The following is a 24,949-nucleotide window of genomic DNA, read 5'->3' as shown; positions in this document are numbered from 1 at the left end:
TAGAATTGGGGAATCGTCCCCTTCATGTAATCTTTGATAATAAGGGTAAAATTAATGGTATTGTCTCAGAGTTATATAAGTTTATTTTCTTAAAGCTTTACATAAGCCCTTATCACTTTTCAGACTCTGGAAACCAGATATTAACATCCCCCAAAATCCAGACTGGTGTACGGTTTGGTCAAACCCTGATCAAATTATACATTATAGATTAATCCATAGGCCTTATTTAAACCTGCGAAGATTACAGCAAATGAAACTTAGAGACATCCCATACTGTGATTTTTGTCCAGACAATGTTATTGCTACTTTTTACCATATGTTGTGGCAATGTCCAGGGGTCAATAGATTTTGGCACAGTGTTTCATCCATCTTGTCCAGTATTATCAAAGGACCCATTCCTCTTTCACCATGCTTGCTTCTGCTCAATGACACATCATCTCTAAAGGTAACTATTAACAATAGGCGTCTTCTTCTGGCTGGTTCTACAGCCGCCAAAAGGAAGATAGTTTGTCGCTGTAAACCAACACATACATTGTTAGTGAGGAAATGGCTCTCCTCTTACCAGATATTGTTCAGTTAGAGCTTTCTACAGCACTTTACATTATGTCAAAACCTTTAATATTGACTGTTGGTCAGAGCTATTAGATATTTATTTAATTTACACAATGTCCAATATCTTGCTCTGTGTTGTATGATATTATGCAGATCTTTTTAGATAACACAATGATAAAGGAAGGATGGGCGGGTGGCAATGGGAAAGGGCTGAGAGGTGTATGTGTGTGTGTGTGTGTGTTTGTGTCCCCCCCCCCCCTCCTTGAACTGTTTTATACCTTGAGCAAGTCTTGTTAGGTGTTGGAGGGTGGGCTTGGGATGGTTAGGATATGAAAGATTTGGGGAGAAGAAGAGAAACAGGCACCAGAATAAGCAGCACTTTATTATGCTGCGTTATATTCCCAGTGATGATGTAATCAGCATAAGGTCTTTTCTTTCTCTTGTGAAGGTGTTTTCTCTTCAATGATTGTAAAAAAAAAAAAAAAAAATTGATCACAAAAGGACTCCCTGAGCTAGGCGCATCCAAAGCTTTATCTAGAGCCCTTGCATTCTTACTGTCCTCAATTAAAGTTTGGATGCATGTCTCTAATTCTGAAATCTTTTCTGTCAGCCTTACTATTTCCCTGCATTTATCATGTGTGAATTCCTCGTCGCAGACAGAGAGTGATAAACTATACATGTGGCAAGCAGTGCAAATAACAATAGCAGGAGAAGCCATTACTCACCGTGCTTGATGAAAGATTCTTACCACAGTTGTTTGATGAACTTTTGAAAAACTGGAGAGAGAGAGTAGTGAGAAAAATGAGAGGAAAAACATAACAGCGGTAGGCACAAATGGAAATGATAATGACAAGATAATTAATGCTAATGCAATGCAGGTGGAATGCACTCGCGGAATTAGAATAAAATCAAACAGTTAAATTAATCAGATTAGACTGATAAATAATATCAGAAATATGGTAGGAATTAAGATATATTTTATCACTTTAAACAACAGAGATTGATAGTAAGATTCTACAGAAAAACAAAGCTACTCGGAGCTACGATCACAAACCAACAGCAAGGCAAGCAGGAAGCAGGAATAACACTGTCCAAGAGTGACACCCACACCCGCAGGATTTGGTTTATAGAGGTTGAGGATTTTATGATACAAAGCAACAAAAATGTTTAAAAAAGAAAAGAGAATTTGTTTCCTCTCTCCAAATTACAGAGATGCTAAATAAAAATTAGACAATCAGAGTTGCATTTAGTTTTAATGAAAAGGCAAAAAGACAATGGTAGTGTCCTTTACACATCTGAAAATAAAACAAATACTGATGCACACATCATTCAAATTATCACTGAATTACACACAGTAGCACAGTATTATCTTTACCACAGATCAATCTTGAATTTGGAAAAGTAGTCCAACACAGACCCAAGTTACATACGTTTCAAAATACTTGCATAATAGGTACAGGATAAAGATTTATACATCAATATAAAACAATACTCACTCACCCTGGATTAATGAACACAATCTGGATCTCATAGAGGGCCTAACTCGGCGCTATATCCCCCCACCCATGATCAAAAAGAAAAGCATTACTAAACTATTACACAGCTATTCATTCATCTGTATACTACTCGCTGATGGAATATGACACGAATACAAGTGAATATTGATCACCATTTTTTTTTTTTTATATCACTTCTATCTCTTAAACACACAAGCAAAGTAGTACACTCGGCTAGTTGCTGCTCCCACTCTCACAAAACAAAATTTCAGACGTCATCTTGACTCGCTGAAACCTAAAAGTGCCAGCAGCACAATGTGATTATAGAGTATGAAACTCTATCAGTGTCTATATTATAAATGTATTTATTGTAATAAACGTTGTTTATCTTGATGAAACATTTACATATCAGGTCATATTACCCTCCCCGGTAACATATATGTCCATTGAACAATCATGCAGGTTCTCTCAAGTGAGAGAAATATGTACAGCTGTTCATAGAAAAGGAAAACATTCTTGATAAGAAAGAACCGGTTGAACTGCACACTATACATTTCGCTTCAGGGCAGTTTTTGTGCTGACAAGAGAGTCTTCTTCACATAATTGTTAACATACATTTAAATTTACCATCTTTGTAGAACAGTAGAACATTATCTTTGTAGATAATTATAAAAAAGGTAAATCTAAAGATTTTCTATCCTCACAGATTCACAATCTCAGTTTAGCTTCTTTGCGTTTTGGTTTTCCTTGTTCCCATTTGCATGTGTTCTTACTAATTATGGTTGTTAATTATAGTGCGTTCCCTTTCGACTCAGAGGTTGGAAATTAGCACAACAAATCCAACTTCTGAAACCAATAGGCAATGGGTGCTCAGTCTATCAACAGAAGAGGGAAAAGTAGTAATTTATTGTCTATTAGCACTTAGGTTTGTCTGAGTCGCTGAACTCAGTGGTGCACACCAATGGCAATATATATACAATTTAAAATGTATTTAAAATTTTAGATGATTTTTGTAAGAAAAAGAAAAACTGCCGCCTTTCAGACTGCCGACCAATCCACAAACAGCCACTGACCGTGACATGTGACCCCAGCATCTTGGGAGATTCTCTAAACAATAGAGAATCTTTGACTAAACCTTGCTAGCTTGCTAGCACGTCCATCTTGGTTTTCTGACTTCTCTATACTGAAAACATGGTCCATTTGGATGTGATGTCATTCCCAGCTCCGACATCTGACTTCCGAGGTAAACGGAACACAGCATTAAATCTCCACACCATTCTGTTTCAAATCCTCATCAACTGTTTATTTATGCCTTGAGTTTTCCTTAGTTCCAATCTCATTTAAGTTTTTGGTTTGTGTTTGTGTTACTCCTATGATGTCCTATTTGTTCCCCTGTGGATTTATCATTACTAAAAGTCTCTTTTTGCTCATGACGAGCCTCTTTCTGAAACTGATACAGTCAATAACGCTCCGTATGCCAGTGTGAAAACCAGCACATTTAGAGCAAAAACTCCAGAATTCTAAGAAACTGAGGAGATCCAGTACACAACTGTCCAATTTCATCGAAAGAAAGAGAAAAACAGATGGGAACCCAATGTTTGTTGAGTTCATCAGATGTTGCCGTGGGATGAGAAAAAAAAACACACATTTATTATATAAGCCTTAACATAATTTATTTGTTGCTTTCAGGCGATCAGATTCAAACTTTGGAAACTGTAAAAGACAGTGATCAGTGATCTACAGCAGTATTAGATGAGAGACCCGCAAACACAAAACCTTTTTTCAGGCATCAGTCAAGACTTCTGAGAAATGCATTGTTGGATGACCTTATTGAGGAATAATAACCCATTCAATCACAACCATTATAAACCTGTTCAGCTGCCACATTAAAATTAATTTGTTCTCTTTAATCCTTTCTGAGGGATTAATCGTCATTGTATGCTGGATCTTTTTTGTTTAATGATGTGTGTGTCTGAAAAATGTTGTGTGTGGGCCCCTTTTAAGTTCGAGTTTAATCTCATAGCAGCATAGAGTGCTTAGTTCTACTTTATATTTTTTTGCTGTTTTTATTTTATTTTTATTTCAAGACATAAGAAACCAGAAATATACTTCAGACAGAGAAATCCTTCACAAGTTACGCATCACATTCTCATTTAAAGCTATGCCAAATAATGTCAGTTATACTGTAAAAAGTTTGTAACTTTTTAAATCAATGCAACATTTATAAATAGTTTTGACATAAACTAACATCAAAAACTTTCCAGTGGTACATGTACTTCTTATAAGTATTGAATGCATTGCTAATGCTTCAGTTAACCTGAAATGTTATGATTATTAACCTCTTAACCTATTAACCTGTCTTTATTAGTTATAAAGCACTGAAGGGACCTCTAGTGGTTGATTTATTAAGTAAATTAAGTAAGACAATTAAGTATACAACCACAAAATTAATACATTTTTGGCATGCAACTTGAGACAAAACAATGGCACTGACAGGTATATAAAGTTTATATCAGTTAAAATGCATGCATTTTGGGGTGGGGGGGGAGAGAGACTATGCTTGGTACTTATCTTAAAATACCTCAAGTGAGATCCCTCAAATAACATTAACATCCAACAATTTTCCCTCCCAAAATGTGTTTTGGTAACAAAACAGAGGTAGGATTCATTCATGTTACTGCATCAGTAATCAATACAACAAAACACCTTTTATGACTCCAACAACATAAATGAAGTTTTATGCAAAATAAAAGTTTATTATATTATTGGTGAAGATAGAATTTTAAAACTACAGCATAATATATGATGTGAATGTTATCAATGCTAGTTTATGTTAACAGTAGGCCTTCTTAATGAGGCTTAGATATACAGTGTCAATCTATGTTTATCGTTTATCATTTATTTTCATGGTATGTAACCTACATCCATGCGGTCTTCAGGCCTACTGCTTAAAGCTGCAGTAGGTAACTTTTGAAAAAATATATTTTTTACATATTTGTTAAACCTGTCATTATGTCCTGACAGTAGAATATGAGACAGATAATCTGTGAAAAAATCAAGCTCCTCTGGCTCCTCCCAGTGGCCCTATTGACATTTGCAGAAAGTCATGCGCTCCCGTTAAGAAACAACCAATCAGAGCTGCGGTCCGTAACTTTGTTTGTGTTCAAAATGTAGAAAAATGAACATAATAAGCGAGTACACCATGAATCCATTTTCCAAACCGTGTTTTTAGCTTGTCCTGAATCACTAGGGTGCACCTATAATAAGTGTTTATATTCGGACTATTTTAGATTGCTTCGGGGGTACCGCGCGGAGTAACCCAGTACCTTTGTGATTCTTCATAGACATAAACAGAGAGAAGTAGTTCCGGCTACGATGTTCTTCCGCAAGACGCAAGCAGTTCTGTTTATTAACCGCTAGAGCGTCAAAAGTTACCGACTGCAGCTTTAAAGCTTACTGTCATGAGCGATAAAGAAATGTAAGGATCAAGAAAATCTGGAGCTTGATGTGGTTGATGTCATATTATTAGAAATTGTCGCATGGCGGCTATGAACAAACAAATTCCTCTCAAATTACATAGCCTATCAGTCTTACTCTGTTTAACAATATTTTACACATATTTAAAATGATGAAAATAAAATCTAAACTAATTCTATAGCATAGGCTGATTAAGCTCTGCTTGCTCTCGTGCATTCACATTTGAATTGCCTCAGTCAAATGCTGCGCTTTGTATGTGTGACCCTTGACAACAAAGTTGTAAGTGTCAATTTTTCAAAACTGAGATTTATGCATCAATGCAAAGCTTATTTTGCAGCTTTCATATGATGTATGCTGTATTAGGCCGAATATTTGGCTGAAATACAACTATTTAAAAATCTGTAATCTGAGGGTGCAAACAAATCTAAAAACCGAGTCTTTGAAGTTGTCCAAATGAATTATTAGCAATGCATATTATTAATCAAAAATTACGTTTTGATATATTTATGGTAGGAAATTTACAAAATATCTTCATTGAAAATGATCTTTACTTAATATCTTAAGAAATGATGGCATACAAGAAAAACAGATAATTTTAAAAACATACAATGTTTTTTTTTAGGCTATTGCTAAAAATATACCCCTGAAAACTGGTTTTGTACTCCAAGGACACATATTTGTTACTTTATTTTTTTTATTTTATTTTGGTAGCTCGTGTAACTATACATTGAGTCGGAATTTCTGTAAAGCTGCTTCAAAACAATGTGTAATGTGAAAAGAACTAGAAGAAAACTTGACCTGACTTTAATTTCTGCCTGTTTTATTCATAACGCTCATTTCATGTTTGTGGCAAAGTCATGGCAGCCAACTCACATCCATACTGGGTCCCAGAATTGTTTTTACATACCTTTTCCAGTCGATTTTTACAGGTTAGCTCAGACACTCCCTTATTTGACACAAGGACGTGTGTTTGTGTGTGTCTGTGTGTACATATAAAATCCATGTTTCATAGCTACTGGCACTATATGCAGAGGTAGATTATTATTATTATTATACTCACTTTTGATTTTTCAAATAACCATGCTGCTACCAGTAACAAAACAAAACAAATAAAATAAAATACTAAGTATACTGCAGTGAATTTACGGTTAATGGGAGGAGTTAGACTGATGATCAGTGGTCAAGGTTCAATTTAGATGGCTTTAGTTTCTCTTCAGATCATTTAGTCAGATAAAGACAGAGACTCTGGATGACAAAAACAAATTGCAAGAGACAAAATGGAATCAGAACTTGAAGGTTAGTGTTAATTTAATAACCTAATATGATACTTGTACATCTGGTTTAGTATAATATTGAGAAAGTATGTACTGTATTTATTTTGTTTGTGGCATTGGCAGCACTAAACTGATTCATATTTAAAAGTAATATTGCAACCTTTTAATTTAAAGATGTTCTACTATATTTAGAAATGACATGTATGTTACTACATTTCATAATACATTAGTTTTAAAAGAATCATTGCCAGTGTCCTAATGCTATCACATCAAATATTTTAGAGAATTTCCTTATATATGTATATATATATATATATATATATATATATATATATATATATTCTGTTTTGTTCTGTACTAACAGATTTTAATTCCAACTCTGATCCAACTCACTTTTCTGTGATTTTCAAGTAAAGGCTTTCATTAGCTTGTTCAGGAAAATGGCTTGACTTCCCTGATCTAAGAATTTCTTTATTGGCTATTATTACATTTACATTTTCATTGAGTTCAAAGTTAACTGAAAACTTGATAACGTATGCTAGTAAGGTCCAAAGTTTGCTGGTGGATTAGGGCTGTCTGTCCTGTAAATGATATAGACATAAAGTTAAATTAGTGATGTTACATTCAGCAAGGAATTCTGTAGATTACACAACAAAGTTCACATTTAAGCATCAGTGCTTGATTCATCAGGTTGTCTTTCTCCAATACACTAACATGTTTTTAATATCCTAATTCATCACACCAGAACTAGAAAGAGTCTAAAACCCCCAACATTTAATACGAAGTTACATTTTTACTTACATTTTCTATATCATGTCTAATTGTTATACCTACGTGCAGTTTCTACTGTATGATCTACAGTACTTATACTGTATTATATTTGTTCATATCTTTGATTGACTGATGTAAATGTGCATGAATAAGTTGCGGAATCAACTATTTCAAATCATTACAGTTTTTTATTTCTTTGAGGAAAGCATAAACCTATAAAAACCCTAACCTAATTTAGTTGTCAACATCCCAAATTAAAGTGGTCACATGATGTGATTTTTAAGATATTTGTAAATAGATAAGATCCTTAAGTTGGAAAGATTGGTAACACTTTAAAATAATGGTCCGTTGTTAATAAGTAACTACGCAGGAAGTAATAGGTAGTACTACATTAACACTTAACTTAATACTATTAACTAATATAGAAGCAAGATTAACTAAGCAGTAAGTAATAGCTCATTTAGGACATAGGTAGTTCCTTATTACTTATTTGATAATTACTAAAGAAAAATATCGTCATTGAGAACTACTTTGGAACTATGGCCAACTAATGAAGAATAATTAATTACTAATTACAACAGCTACGTCTATAAAATTTACAATTAGCTTCTTTATGGAAACGTATATATATATATATATATATATATATATATATATATATATATATATATACGTATATGTATATATATATATATACGTATAATAACTCCTGACTTATTACTCAAGCGTTACCTTGTCAGTCTGCAGGAACTACTAGTGATCTGGCCCATTATTTTAAAGTGAAAAACATGTTAACTCCTGACTTATTACTCAAGCGTTACCTTGTCAGTCTGCAGGAACTACTAGTGATCTGGCCCATTATTTTAAAGTGAAAAACATGTATATATATGTATATATATATATGTATATATATATATATATATATATATATATATATATATATATATATATATATAGCCTATCCATATGATATATTTTATGAGCTCCATTAAGTTCAATGTCTCCAACTCTAATAACTTTAACGTTAGTGATATTATGCTGGGGAGGGCTTCTCTTTAGGAAGTGACAATAAATAATGATGTTCTCTTGTCAAAACATATTTGCATCCTTCATGAAAACATTGACTGCATTTATAGTGTTAAGCACAAAACAACATCTTCCAGATTACAATGTCTGGTAGAATATCACTAGTTCCTCACAGAAATATATGGCTGTACAGTATGTGTCAGATAATTTTATTGTAAATTACTTGTGAAATCCATGACTCATTACTCGAGTGTTACCTTGTCAGTCCGCAGGAACTACTAGTGATCTGGCCCATTATTTTAAAGTGAAAAACATGTTAACTCCTGACTAATTACTCAAGCGTTACCTTGTCAGTCTGCAGGAACTACTAGTGATCTGGCCCATTATTTTAAAGTGAAAAACATGTTAACTCCTGACTAATTACTCAAGCGTTACCTTGTCAGTCTGCAGGAACTACTAGTGATCTGGCCCATTATTTCAAAGTGAAAAACATGTTAACTCCTGACTAATTACTCAAGCGTTACCTTGTCAGTCTGCAGGAACTACTAGTGATCTGGCCCATTATTTTAAAGTGAAAAACATGTTAACTCCTGACTAATTACTCCAGTGTTACCTTGTCAGTCCGCAGGAACTACTAGTGATCTGGCCCATTATTTTAAAGTGAAAAACATGTTAACTCCTGACTAATTACTCCAGTGTTACCTTGTCAGTCCGCAGGAACTACTAGTGATCTGGACCATTATTTTAAAGTGAAAAACATGTTAACTCCTGACTTATTACTCAAGCGTTACCTTGTCAGTCTGCAGGAACTACTAGTGATCTGGCCCATTATTTTAAAGTGAAAAACATGTTAACTCCTGACTTATTACTCAAGCGTTACCTTGTCAGTCTGCAGGAACTACTAGTGATCTGGCCCATTATTTTAAAGTGAAAAACATGTTAACTCCTGACTAATTACTCCAGTGTTACCTTGTCAGTCCGCAGGAACTACTAGTGATCTGGACCATTATTTTAAAGTGAAAGATTTCACTTTAAAGTGAAAGATTTTTTATTTTAAAGACAACATTTCTTAAAACTACATAACGTAACTGTTATATATAAACAAATAACAAACAAACAAAAATAATGTTAATCTTTTATTTTTTGCGAAAATTTCAAAAGTGGTACCAAAAGTAGTTCAAATGATAATGAGTTCCAGTCGCTGTCCTCTATATGGAGGTAATAGTTTTTATAGGGTACAGAGCAGAATTTAATTTATTAATCCATGAAATTATGTATCTGTCTTCTCTCCGTGAAGGCGCACTGGCGCAGTACTCAAATGTCATAAACTGAAACACAACATGTCGCAATCTGTGACGAATTGGATGAGGACCAATGAGCGTTCGATATCAGTGCCGTAAACCATGTCGTAACGTGGCGCACTGGTGCTATTTTCAAATTCGAATCATAACGAGCGCGAGCTTTGACTGTGACGGATGCTGTTGCTGAGAATGAATATGAAGATCCATTGATAAAGGGCTGAATTTGGATATGTTCCTTGCAAACATCTGGATTCTAAAGATATGCAGTACAGCAAACAAATAAAATGGATGTGATTTGTAATTGTATGCTGTGCTTTTGTGTGTATCTATGGTTTGCAGCATGCACAGAAATGTTATTTCCTATTAAATAGACGAGTAAACTGCTTTCAGTAAATTGAATAAAAACATGTATTGATATGACAATTAAATACAACAGATTTAAATCATTAAAGCCACGATTTTAATATTAATACATGGGAATTCATATACATTCAATTTACGTTAGAATATTTACGTTTTTTTAGCTGCTAACACGTAAGTATTTGTACGTTTTACTGCTATAAATACGTCTAAATTGTACGTTTCTATGTGCATGAAAACGTAAGTAAATATACGTGTGATAGAACCACATTTAACATAAAAATACACACATATTCTCATGAGATCACGTTGAACACTCGAGTAATGAGTCATGGATTTCACAAGTACAATAAAATTATCTGACACATACTGTACAGCCATATATTTCTGTGAGGAACTAGTGATATTCTACCAGACATTGTAATCTGGAAGATGTTGTTTTGTGCTTAACACTATAAATGCAGTCAATGTTTTCATGAAGGATGCAAATATGTTTTGACAAGAGAACATCATTATTTATTGTCACTTCCTAAAGAAAAGCCCTCCCCAGCATAATATCATTAACGTTAAAGTTATTAGAGTTGGAGACATTGAACTTAATGGAGCTCATTAAATATATCATATGGATAGGCTATATACATATATATATTTATATACACGTTTCCATAAAGAAGCTAATTGTTCACTTTATAGACGTAGCTGTTGTAATTTGTAATTAGTTATTCTTCATTAGTTGGCCATAGTTCCAAAGTAGTTCTCAATGACGATATTTTTCTTTAGTAATTATCAAATAAGTAATAAGGAACTACCCATGTCCTAAATGAGCTATTACTTACTGCTTAGTTAATTTTGCTTCTATATTATTTAATAGTATTAAGTTAAGTGTTAATGTAGTACTACCTATTACTTCCTGCGTAGTTACTTATTAACAACGGACCATTATTTTAAAGTGTTACCAAAAGATTAAAGTATCAAACCCAAAGAGATATTCTTTATAAAAGATAAGACTCATTCACGCCCTCCTAAAACGTTGCCCAAATGTTCACGCTAAGAAAGAAAGCATAACTTTATTGTTACTGCCGCGGCTGCTGTCATATTGTGAAGACATTGTGTGTTTCGTTGCAAAAGCAAAAAAAAAAAACTTTCTTTGGCTCTCCAAAAGAGGACACTACTAGAAATCAGTTGTTAGGGTACATTTACAACACTTTTCCAGAACAGTTCAATCTAAATATTCAGATGTGTGCTGTGCATTATATGGTGGACTGTTTCCTGATCCTGGAAGAGTAGACTACAATGCCAGCTGTTCTGACTCACAGTCTTTAAGTACATTTACATATGTAAAGGATTTGCCACTGATGATTCAAACGTGAGTTTTGCGCAGTGTAGAATAGCGCTTGTTGTATGTTATTTCTCAGATCACAAATGCAGACATGGTTTTGTTTACATGGCACAATGCAACGCAACATGTAAAAAGACATTATAAGTCATTGTAATCCATAATTATGTCCCCACTGGATGCAATAAATGCCTCGTTTATAATGTGTTTCAATGTTTCTGTCTTGTCGCACCAAAGTATGGTAAGGGGTGTAACATTTCCGTCAAACACTTCAGGTATTTGGCTAATCACAATGCACTTGATAGCTTGCCAATCAGAGCACACTTCAGAACGAAGGCTTGGTAAAAATCAACATTACAGATATAGAGGAGAAACAATAATGTATGTTATGTGGAAAATAATGTTATTTTTAGCCACATCATAAGACCCCTTTAAATCTTAGAAAAGACCAGTATTTTTTTTTTTTGACAAATGTAAACAATTTTGTCTTTGTCAACTAACTTGCAAGCTGCACTTTTTCATGCATAATTTTTATTTTCTTAAATGTTTGAAAAGCAAACAAGCAATAATGAATTCCTCATTGAAAGGTAACACCAACAAAAATAATTTTTAAAGGTTAGAAGGTTTAGATTTAAAATGTTTCTTTACTTTGGCTAGAAAGCTATTATTATTATTATTATAGAGTATTACTTGTTTTACCTGGGGAAAAAATAATATGCGGTGTCCCTTGAATGTCCCTTGTCCCATGCGCATACGTTTAATCCACCAATGCTTTAGTGTAAATTAGCATGAAATTGTGCATGATACATAGTGGTAGGACACTTGGGTTACTGTTATTAAATAAGGATAAAACTGTTAGAATCACAGACTCCTTTATAAATCATCTATAGAGCTCCAGCTAATGACATTAACTGTTTGAATGCAGGTGATTCAGAGGATCTGAGGATTGTGCTGCTGGGAGTCTCTGGTGCTGGAAAGAGCGCAATAGGAAATGCAATACTGGGTCGAGAGGCATTTAAAGAGAGCACAACCAGAAATAGTGAGTTACAGACAGAAAGAGTAAAAGACAGAAACATCTCCATCATCGACACTCCAGGATTCTTCAACACTCAGCTGACTGATGAAGAGATGAAGAATGAAATGATGAGGAGTATGTATCTCTCTCATCCTGGTCCACACGTGTTCCTGCTTGTCATCAACCTGGAAAACTTTGAGGAGGAGCAGAGGAACATTGTGGGAAAGATTCAGGAAATCTTTGGAGCTCAAGCTTTTAAATACACTATGGTTCTGGTCACTGGAAGAGAACAAATGTCAAGGAGAGAATGGATGCTCTTTATACTTGATTCTAAATTTCGAGAGCTGATCAGTCACTGCAGAGATAATTATCATGCAATTAACAGTAAAAATGAGATAAATCAAACTCAAATCACAGAGCTTCTGCAGAAGATTGATGAAACCATCAAACAGAATAATCACGAGCATTACAAAATTGAGATTTACTCAGTGTCTCGAAAAAAGAGCATAAGAATAAAGAAAAATCAAGAGGAAGAAAAGACGGACAAAAGAAAAGAGACAGAAATGAAACAACAGCAAGCAAAATCAGCTCCAGATATTTTCACAACCCACAATGTAAAGGAAAAGAGAGCGACACACACTGTCACTGAACAAGAAAATGAAAGCATAAGAGGAAAGAAAACAGAGGAAGAATATACATACAGCGAAACAAAGCAAAGTAAAGAGAAAAGACAAGAACTGGCATACATAGGAGAGTTTTTTGAAAAGGAAAGTACAATGGAAGGGAGATCAGCACGCACTGTTATTCAAAAGAAAGAGAGTTTTGTTTCTTACATCAGAGAATCAATGAGAACAACTCACATATATGAAAACCTGGACCAGAGGTCATTAGACAGATTCGAGGATTTCTCTAATGATGGAATGAGAGGCAAAAAAGTAGTCAAGACATCAGAAAAAAACTGGGGATTGAGTAAAAAGACAACCTACCAGATACTATCAGATGACGGTGAGAACTTTACACAAAACAACACAAAAACCAAACCTCAAAGATTAATTCACTAACATAGATGATGACATATGATAACATATTTATCTGACACATCCATAATTTTGTTAATTTTAGATTTATCAGAACCAACAAGTATGACATTGAGAGAAATTGACCCAGAAACCTTTATAATGGACCAAATTGTCAGTATTACACAGAAGAACAATTTAATAATAAAGTCAATATGAATAATCTTTATCTGTAATACACAATTTGACATTTTTTTTTTTTTTTTACAATTTTACGATTCTTCAAGAATCGTCTTAAAGTTAGAGGGTCAAATGAAGATGGAAGAAATGGGTTTTAACACTCACTATTCTAATTCTATTCTTTATAAAAAAAAAAAAAAAATGAACTACCTTTCTAATCTTTTTGTATTCTATTTTTCTTTTCATTTATTATGCAATTGTGTGTGTGTGTGTGTGTGTGTGTGTGTGTGTGTGTGTGTATATATATATATATATATATATATATATATATATAGGGCTTGACATTAACTTTTTTGCTCACTTTGGCTAGTGGTTACTAGCCACACAGCATTTTTACTAGCCAAATTTACTAGCCACAAAAACATCAGGTTTTTCATCTCGTGCGTTGTCTGCTCACCGGGTTTTGTTGCACATTTTATACGTCGCCACATAGCTCCACCGGCGTCCAAGGATGTAACTCCAGCAGGGCGTATAGCTGTCTCTTCGTTTCTGTCAACACTGCAACACTGTGTGTATTAGTGATGCGCGGGTCGTCTCATAACCTGCGGGTTGGGTTGGGTTATTAAAAACAAAACAAAAAAAATCCATATATGTTGTAGTGTTGGGCGATATGGTCATTTTTCAAATCAGATCAGATCGACCATACACAATATTTTCGTGCATGGATGGATCAAGAGAGAGACTCTTCTTGTCATAGGCTAACTATTTGGTGTTTTAAACCACGCAGGTGCACGAGAGAGAGCCTATGGAATAACCAATAAATAAATAAAAAATACTTTCAAACATACTGATGTTAAATATAAAAATACTGTATTTAAAACAGCTAGTTCATATTTAGTCGGACACAACTGTCATATAATCACGCCTCCTGTGACAAATCTAGCGCATCTGTGCACGGAAGTTATCAGTCTAAATGTTCTGCAAAGTCAGTCAACGGTGAAAATCAATAGTAGATTTCATCAAGTCCAACAGTTTAACACTATATTTAATGTGTTTATGTCCAATATTCAAGTATTCAAAACAGGTAAGTTTGTATATTTGGAGTAAAGTTGAACTGATGCATCAGTCATACAGCGCTCCGGACTGAGTGCCTCATGATGAGCTGGAATGAGATGCATTCTAACAAAACTGGTCACATTAAACTCAGTTAGTGAGGGCTCGTTAAAAATATTGCACATATATAGGCCGTTCAGTTTCCTTGTTAAAGTGCAATGAAATACCTTATATCTGTAGACGATGTACATCTGTTTGTGGTTAGAGACTTCACAGGCTACATACGCTAATCCTCATTTGCGTGCTTGTGTGAAAAGCGGTGCTGAAGTGAAATAGCTGGGCAGTTTGATAGCTGAATTATAATAGGACGCCTCATAACCCAGAGGTCGCGGTGGGGTGGGTAATTTATTTGCGGGGCGGGCCAAATAATTTCATGAAAGCGGGACCCACGGGTTGGGAGTTGTAGTGTTGTAGTGACACACTGTAATATGGCTTATTTCAGATGCCTTTTAAAAACCCTACAATTATTCAACCCGCCAAAGTGGCTAGTTGGAGTCAGTGTGTTACCCGCCACGAGCAAAATTGGTGGGTGTTAATGTCAAGTCCTGTGTGTATATATATATAGCTTGCTCTATTCTATTTGTTTTCTTTTTATTTATTATATTATTGAAAAGCCCTTGCTATGTGTACTGTGTTAAGCAAACTGATACTTGTTATAGCACTTGTATATCATTTCTATTTTTGTTGTTTTTGATTTGCTTCCACTGTCCTCGTTTGTAAGTCGCTTTGAATAAAAGTGTTTGCTAAATGAATAAATGTAAATAAACTTCAATAGTAGAAGTCTATGGAAAAATCTTGCTAAAATTAAAGACTATTTAAACAAGTTTAGTATAGTGGCTGTTTATGAAACATGGTTGGATAAGGATAAGGTATTAGATGTAGAGCTAGATGGATATGAACTGTTTGTAAGGAATAGGGAAGACAAAAACGGAGGTGGAATTGCTACTTATGTGGATTCTAATTTACAATCCAATTTACTAAATAATATGTCAACAACAATTTATAATGTCCTAGAATGTGTGACCGTTGAAGTTAAAATTGAAAAACGAACAATGTAACTATCAGTTGTATGTATAGGACTCCTGGTTCACCACTTAAAGTTGTGAACCAGGTCAAAGTGGAAAAAGGAATTTTCACGACTTTTATTAAATACAGTTTAAATACTGAATCGCTACATTATATTTTCCAGCGACGAGACGACACAATCGCTGTTTTTAAGTAAACGCACTCTAAAAAAATTAATGAACAGACGCGGATACACGCAACCTCCATTTCTCTCTCTCTCGAATTGAGAAAATGGTTTAGCGATTTCTAATTATTGGGGGGATTAGTCTACGGCAGTTATCACCCTGATCAGACATGCTGTGGCACTATCATGCAGTCTGTAATGATATGACGTTAGCAAATATAAGCGATTTTTTGCAAACATTTCTTTGAGTAACATTACCGTTAATATGAACTCACAATTGAATGTAACATAAAACAAATGATTACTTTTCATTAAAATCTTTATTTATGCCAGAAAAGCTTACATTTATGTGTCTTTTTGTTTGCTGTAGCAGCCATGTTGCAGAGATAATTCATACCCCTTCGTTTGAAGTGTGGTCCCGAAAAATCTTAGTTTGAAGGGCTATCTGGTGCTTCCCCTTCCCCCTACCTCTCCAACCAAAAGAGAATCGAGACACCCCTACCCCTTCACATGAACGCGTGAAACGGAGGGGTAGGGGAAAGGGGAAGGGCTAAGGGATAGAATTGGGATTGGGCCATAATATAAATATTATTTCCAACATTATTTAATAATAAAACCAAGTGGGATAACAACAACAACAACAACAACAACAACAACAACAACAACATTAATAGATAATATTTTCACTAATGAAATATTAGTGTGAAAGATAGTGTTATAGATAGATTGTTGTCTCTGTGTACTGGAAGCTTGTCACTAAAACAAATTCCTTGTATGCACAAGCATACTTGGCAATAAAGCTCTTTCTGATTCTGAAATGGATCAATTAGATGCAGTGCTTTTAATAACTGATATTAGTGTCGATCTACCTGTTTTTGCAGTCTTCCAGAATTGTGAGACACAGAACACCAGAAGCAATAGAAGTTTTTAAAGAGGAACTGGGCAAGCAAAATTGGGATGATGTCTATAGTTATGAAAACCCAAATGAGGCTTATGATATTTTTCTGGAAAAAAATATTAAACATTTATGATAAATACTGTCCACTTAAAAAAGCAATCAAAAGTCAATCACAAAATACAGAAACCTTGGTTTACTAAAGGTATCATAAAAGCACGTAAGAAGAGAAATATTTTGTACAGAAAATTTCTGAAATCTAGAACAAGTGATGCTGAAAATAAAGAATATAAGAATAATTAGTAACTAATTAGAAACAGTAAAAAAAACACTATACAAAATTATTGATAGAACAAACAAAATATCAGAATCAAAATGAGCTTTATTGCCAGGTATGTTTACCAATACAAGGAATTTGTTTTCATTATAGAAGCTCCGCAGTGCAACAGAATGACAGCGATAGAAAAAAAACACAATAAAATAATAAAAAATACAAATAATTACAAATAAGTAGGTAAGGAATGACAATATACAAATTGCCAATTGTAGGCAGGTATATTACAAAACTTACAGTAATGTATGTACTTGTATATTATGTGCAAAATTTAAGTGTACACTAAAAATGTGTGTTAGATAAATAAGTGTATGTGTATATAAATATAAAGTGTAGTGTGTTTCACAGTTATTATCAATTGTTCATTAGATGGATTGCCTGAGGGAAGAAACTGGTCCTGTGTCTGGTCGTTCTAGTGCTCAGTGCTCTGTAGCGTCGACCAGATGGCAACAGTTCAAAGAGGGAGTGTGCTGGATGTGAGGGGTCCAGAGTGATTTTACTGGCCCTTTTGCTCACTCTGGATAAGTACAGTTCTTGTATAGATGGGAGAGTTGAACCGATGATTCGCTCAGCAGTCCGGACTACTCTCTGTAGTCTTCTGAGGTCAGATTTAGAAGCTGAGCTGAACCAGACAGTTACTGAAGTGCAGAGGATGGATTCAATGATGGTGGAGTAGAACTGTTTCAGCAGCTCCTGTGGCAGGTTAAACTTCCTCAGCTGGCGAAGGAAGTACAACCTCTGCTGGGCCTTTTTTACGATGGAGTCAATGTGGATGTCCCACTTCAGGTCCTGAGAGATGGTGGTTCCCAGGAACCTGAATGACTCCACTGCAGTCACAGGGCTGTTCATGATGGTGAGTGGGGGGAGTGCAGGGGGGTTTCTCCTGAAGTCCACGATCATCTCCACTGTTTTGAGCGTGTTAAGCTCCAGGTTGTTGAAAGTGCACCAGACAGCCAGCTTTTTTACCTCCTGTCTGTAAGCAGACTCGTCACCGTCCTGGATGAGGCAGATGAGTGTGGTGTCGTCTGCACACTTCAGGAGCTTGGCAGAGGGGTCCTTAGACGTGCAATCATTAGTGTACAGGGAGAAGAGCAGTGGGGAGAGAACGCAGCCCTGGGGAGCTCCGGTGCTGATTGTACGTGTGCTGGATGTGTATTTTCCCAGCCTCACTAGCTGCTGCCTGTCTGTCAGGAAGCTTTTGGTCTACTGACAGATGGAGGTGGGCACGGAGAGCCGAGTTAGTTTGGGCAGGAGGAGGTTTGGGATGATAGTGTTAAAGGCCGAGCTGAAGTCCACAAACAAGATCCATACAAAAGTCCCCGGTCTGTCTAGGTGTTGCAGAACATAATGTAGTCCAATGTTTACTGAGTAATGCAGTCCAATGTTTACTGCTTCGTCTACAGACCTGTTTGGTCTGTAGGCAAACTGAAGAGGATCCAGCATGTAACATGCTGTCTGTATTTTGGCAGTTCACGTTGAGAGATTGGTCCCCGAGAATGATTAAAACAGAGTCCGGGTGTTGTTGTTCTGTCTCTGTGATCTGATCAGCGAGTTTCTGTAAAGCCAGGCTTACGTGCCCTTTCGGAGGAATGTAAATACTCACCAGAATGAACAAGTAAAACTCCCGTGGCGAATAGAATGGCTTGCAGTTCACAAACAGCATTTCTAGATCAGGACAGCACATCTTCTTTAACACAATTACATCTGTACACCACCATTCATTGATGCAAAAGCATGTCCCGCCGCCGCGCAGGATATAAGGAACATGGAAAGTGCTTAGTGTAATACATAAAAGAAAATATAAGGTTGAGTATCCAAATCATTTTATTAAAGATAATAGAATTATAAATAATATGAATGAATTTATAAATTAGTTTAATTATTATTTTGTCAAAATTGGTTGTAATTTAGCAAATAAAATATTGCATCCACAAAATAAATCCAGAAACATCAATTCTATCCACAAGAGCTCAAACTAATTTTTTAAGACCAACTAATTAAAATTAAATATTAAAAATTGTGGGATATTGCAAAGGAAAAATAGGTAGATAAAAATGGGTTGGATATGTGTATAATGTATAATATTGTTAAGCCTTTTTACCTTCATTTGTAACCAGTCATTCAAAACCGGTATTTTTCCAAATTAAATGAAAATAGCCAAAGTTCTTCCGTTACATAAAGATGGTGACAAGCATTTGTTTTCTAATTATAGACCCATTTCTTTGCTTTCTCAATTCTCCAAAATATTAGAAAAGTTATTTGTTAAAAGGCTGGATAATTATATAGAATTAAATAATATTTTAATGGAACAACAATTTGGTTTTAAAGCACATAGGTCCACAACATTGGGATTTATTAATTTCGTTGAAAATATTACACAAGCAATAAATAAAAAAAAACAGTACACAGTTGGAATTTTTTTACATTTACAGAAAGGCTTCGACACAATAGATCATAATATCTTATTACATAAATTGCAAAAGTATGGTTTTAGGGGGATAGCACATTCCTGGGTTGAAAATTACTCAACGAATAGGCTTCAGTATGTACACAAATGGTTCCGCAAGGCTCTGTGTTGGGACCCAAGTTATTTTTGCTCTATATTAATGACATTTGTAAGGTGTCTGATGTACTAAGTTATGTCTTGTTTGCTGACGACACCAATGTTTATTGCTCAGGTCAAAATCAAAAGTTGGTAATGGTAGTGGAGAGAGAACTGTACAAACTAAAGAACTGGTTTGACTCAGATAAGTTATCTAACAAAATTAATGGGATTTAATAATAAATTGATAGAAAATGATATTAAACTTTAACAATATTATGTTAAAAAGAGTTAATTACTTTAAAGGGATAGTTCACCCAAAAATGAAAATTTTGTCATTAATGACTCACCCTCATGTCATTCCAAACCCTCAAGAGCTCCGTTCATCTTTGGAACACAGTTTAAGATATTTTAGATTTAGTCTGAGAGCTCTCAGTCCCTCCATTGAAACTGTGTGTACGGTGTACTGTCCATCTACAGAAAGGTAAGAAAAAAATAATCAAAGTAGTCCATGTGACATCAGAGGGTCAGTTAGAATTTGTTGAAGCATCGAAAATACACTTTGGTCCAAAAATAACAAAACGACAACTATATTCAGCATTGTCTGGTCTTCCGGATCTGTTGTGAGTGCATTCAAGTTGGCGAATGAATCACTCGATGTAACCGGATCTTCTTAAACCAGTTCACCAAATCGAACTGAATCATTTGAAATGGTTCCTGTCTCCAATAAGCATTAATCCACAATTGACTTAAGCTGTAAATGTTTTTAATGTGGCAGACACTCGCTCCGAGTTAAAACAAACTAATATCCCGGAGTAATTCATTTACTCAAACAGTATATTGACTGAACTGCTGTGAAGAGAGAGATGAAGATGAACACCGAGCCAAGCCAGATAACGTACGAAAGATTGACTCGTTTTCGAGTCAAGAACAGTTTCTATCAGACGCGTCCAATTCGCGAACCCGAGGAGCTGATGATACTGCGCATGCGTGATTCAGCGTGAAGCAGACCTACATACAGAGTGTCTGATTGTTTTGGTGATTAATTCTGAACTGATTCTGTGCTAGTGTTATGAGCCCGGGTAAACCGAAGGCTTGAATCAAGGGCAATCATCGCCAATGATGTCATTACGTCGAGCGCAACTGATGCAACCGGATCTTGACTCAAGAACGAGTCAATCTTTCGTTCGGTCCATGATCCATGGCATGGATGTACCATATATAAAATGTTCAAAAGAAAATATCAAAAACAATTGCAATTTTATATAAATTGCAATATATTTTGAACAAAAGTGCAATAGAATAGAAATCTGGGGAAATACATATAAATCTAGAACTACAGTTTTTCTACTACAAAAAAGGTCATCAGAATAATTACACATTCTCCATATAATACCCCAACAAATCCTTTGTTTACCCAGTTGAAAATATTCAAATTCTACGACTTGGTAGATTTGTACACTGCTAAACTTGTGTATAAGGCAAGACAACATACCCTCCCTCAGTTCTTGTAAGATATGTTCAGCTTCAGACAGTAATTACGACCTTAGAGACCTTACCAATTGAAGAAGAAACTGCCCATCAAATAAAGGTGTTCAGCTTTGGAATAGCTTCCCTGAGGAGTAAAAAAAGGCTAGTTCATTAACGCAGTTTAAAAGGATTGATAATGAAAAGATGAACTGAATAGTGATGATAATGATAGTAGTAGTAGTGATGATAATAACAATAATAATAATAATAATAATAATAATGCATGTTCTTCTAAATACACATTGAGAATATCCTATATTGTCATATTAAATTAATGTCAATTAGTGCTGCTTGTGTGGAGTTAAGCATAATAAGCTTTAGCTTATTGTATGGTTATTTATGTGTACATGCATATGTACAATTGAATGTATGTAAATCTCATGCTTTCCTGTGCAAAATGATGCAAATGGAATTTTGCTCATTGACCAAAAAAAAAAAAAAAAAAAGAATAGAAGCACATTACTAAAAAAAGTATATACACTCACCTAAAAGATTATTAGGAACACCATACTAATACTGTGTTTGACAGTTCCTTCAGAACTGCCTTAATTTACGTGGCATTGTTTCAACAAGCTGCTGAAAGCATTCTTTAGAAATGTTGGCCCATGTTGATAGGATCGCATCTTGCAGTTGATGGGATTTGTGGGATGCACATCCAGGGCATGAAGCTCCCGTTCCACCACATACCAAAGATTTGGTTGAGATCTGGTGACTGTGGGGGCCATTTTAGTTCAGTGAACTCATTGTCATGTTCAAGAAACCTATTTGAAATGATTCAAGCTTTGTGACATGGGGCATTATCCTGCTGGAAGTAGCCATCAGAGGATAGGTACATGCTGGTCATAAAGGGATGTACATGGTCAGAAACAATGCTCAGGTAGGCAGTGGCATTTAAACCAACTGGCACTAAGTGGCCTAAAGTGTGCCAAGCAAACATCCCCCACACCATTACACCACCACCAGCAGCCTGCACAGTGGTAACAAGGCATGATGGATCCATGTTCTCATTCTGTTTACGCCAAAATCTGAATATCTCAACAGAAATCGAGACTCATCAGACCAGGCAACATTTTTCCAGTCTTCAACTGTCCAATTTTGGTGAGCTCGTGCAAATTGTAGCCTCTTTGTCCTATTTGTAGTGGAGATGAGTGGTACCCGGCGGGGTCTTCTGCTGTTGTAGCCCATCCGCCTCTACCAGGACCACACCCTAAATGCATTGAAGCAACACCCTTGTGATTGGTTGATTAGATAATTGCATTAATGAGAAATTGAACAGGTGTTCCTAATAATCCTTTAGGTGAGTGAGTGTGTGTATATACATATATATACACACACACAGAATCTCACAAAGTGAGATTTCTTAAGTATTTTTTTAATATCTTTTCATGTGACAACACTGCGAGACACTGTGTATATATATATATATATATATATATGTAAATACACTACTGTTGATACTGGTCTCATTCACTTAGCATGATTACATACAAATTTGTACATGAACACTGTGTATGTATCTGTACAATTATTAGTGAATGAGAATTAATTATTTTTTGTAATTATTAGTAAAATATGATGTAATAGTAAAATGTAAGACCTTTTTTATTTATTATTATTTATTATATTTGTGCTTCTATTTCATCCATTAATCACAGATACAGAAAACTTAAGTGCAGAGATGTCTGATTTACTCTAGTAAAATTGCATGTTAATTCAAGATATTAATAGTGTTCACTAGCCAACTTTTTTTTTTATGCAGGAGGTTATTCACTTTTACACTATTGCACTTAAATTACTAAAATATCCTATGAGCAATTAATAATTCACCACATTGCATAGGATGATGCCATGACAAATTCAAGCACACAGCTTCACCTAATTAATTATTATTTTGTTTAGTTATAGCATTTATAATCTGAATTATACAAGAACACCACCCATAAACTTTGGGTAAAAAAGAGAGAGAGAGAATTTTTCTTCAGGAAACAGGCAGACTAGAATAAATAGCAACACAGAAGTGAACAATAAACAACAGAAATGGCAAAACAAAAATTAAATAATCAAAATGTTGTACAATTATGAGTAATATTAGGATAAAAAGTCTAAATATGAAATATTGATCGCCATCAGATGCTGAGCTGACAGGACGCTTGTTACTTTTCTCCCCACCATCAGACTCTGTCGCTTATGACATTTAGTGCTTCGTATACCACTTCAGCATTCATAAATCATCTTCTTTTACTCATTTTGTATTAATTTATGAAACTGATAACCACTAAATCAGTGAGTGAAAGGCATTGCCTAGCAGTGTACTGTTTAAAACACAAGCGGCACAAAAATTACAGCGCGAACATACTTGAATGTTGTATTAAAAATATTTTATGCATGTTTTAAAAACAGCCACGGGTACAATTTCCCCCGTGGCGATTCTAGAGTTAATAATTCAGGAAATGGAAATCCTGTGCTGTTATTCAGATTTTCATAAATTAGCTCATTATCTAGAGACAGTCTAGAGTCTATAATGCATACTTTATTTATTTAGTATGTTTACTTCTGTCCTTTTATATTTTGTTTATCATGTCAGATCTCAGGATTGTGCTGGTGGGTAAAACTGGCACTGGAAAGAGTGCGACAGGAAACACTATACTGGGACGAAAGGCATTTAAGGAAGATTTTTCTTCTGAATCTGTAACTGAGAAATGCAAGAAAAGTCAGAGGATAGTGGATTGTCGAAACATCTCAGTGATCGACACTCCAGGACTGTATGATACAAAATTCAGTGAAGAGAAACTGAAGAAGGAAATAGTGAGATGTATAGAAATGTCTGTTCCCGGGCCTCATGCGTTCCTGCTGGTCATCAGATTGGACGCGAGATTCACAGAAGAGGAGAAAAACACAGTGAAATGGATTCAGGAAAACTTTGGAGAAGAAGCTTCACATTACACCATCATTCTGTTCACTAGAGGAGATCAGCTACACAAGTCTATAGAGAAGTTTCTCATCAAAAACAAGCAGATTAATGAGCTAGTTAGACAGTGTGGAGACAGGTATCACATATTTAATAACACTGATACAAATCCAGCCCAGGTTACTGAACTATTCAAGAAAATATACATAATGGTGAATAAGAATGGAGGAGAGCATTACACAAATGAGATGTACAAGAAAGCTCAGAAAAAGATAATGATGAAAAAGGTTGAAGAGACCGCTTTAGTGGGAGCGAGTGTAGCAGGTGTAGGAGCAGCGGTCGCAGGAGGTGCAGCATTAGTTGCTGCTACTGGAGGAGTGGCTCTGCCTGCAGTTTTAATGGCAGGAGGAGCAGCTCTAACAGGAGGATCAAGTGCTAAAGTTATTGCAGGCAAATTGAAATATATCAAGGAAAAGAGAAGAAGTTCCAAGTAAAAAAGAGAATAAATTCTATACATCAGGACTTGAATGATGTCTATTTTTCTGAAAATGAGTGGGAAAGTTCAAGTTCATAAATAGGGGGAAAAAAGAGGCAAGAGACGGAAGTTTTTTTTTTTTTTGACATTTACTTTATT

The 24,949-nt window shown here is 35.1% G+C and overlaps 1 protein-coding gene across 1 annotated transcript; it reads left to right on the top strand.

Moving 5' to 3' along the window:
• The first annotated feature begins 6,736 nt into the window (after window positions 1-6,736).
• Window positions 6,737-24,949, top strand: LOC113091609 (GTPase IMAP family member 8-like). Its single transcript, XM_026257185.1, has 3 exons — window positions 6,737-6,821; window positions 12,519-13,613; window positions 23,992-24,949. Exons 1-3 carry the CDS (start codon window positions 6,803-6,805, stop codon window positions 24,807-24,809), a joined length of 1,932 nt encoding a protein of 643 aa, XP_026112970.1. The 5' UTR covers window positions 6,737-6,802; the 3' UTR covers window positions 24,810-24,949.

Source organism: Carassius auratus, unplaced genomic scaffold (genome assembly GCF_003368295.1).
Source record: "Carassius auratus strain Wakin unplaced genomic scaffold, ASM336829v1 scaf_tig00214239, whole genome shotgun sequence".
Classification (NCBI taxonomy): domain Eukaryota; kingdom Metazoa; phylum Chordata; class Actinopteri; order Cypriniformes; family Cyprinidae; genus Carassius; species Carassius auratus.
Note: the sequence above shows the minus strand (reverse complement) of the source record. Positions and strands in the feature narration are given on the sequence as shown.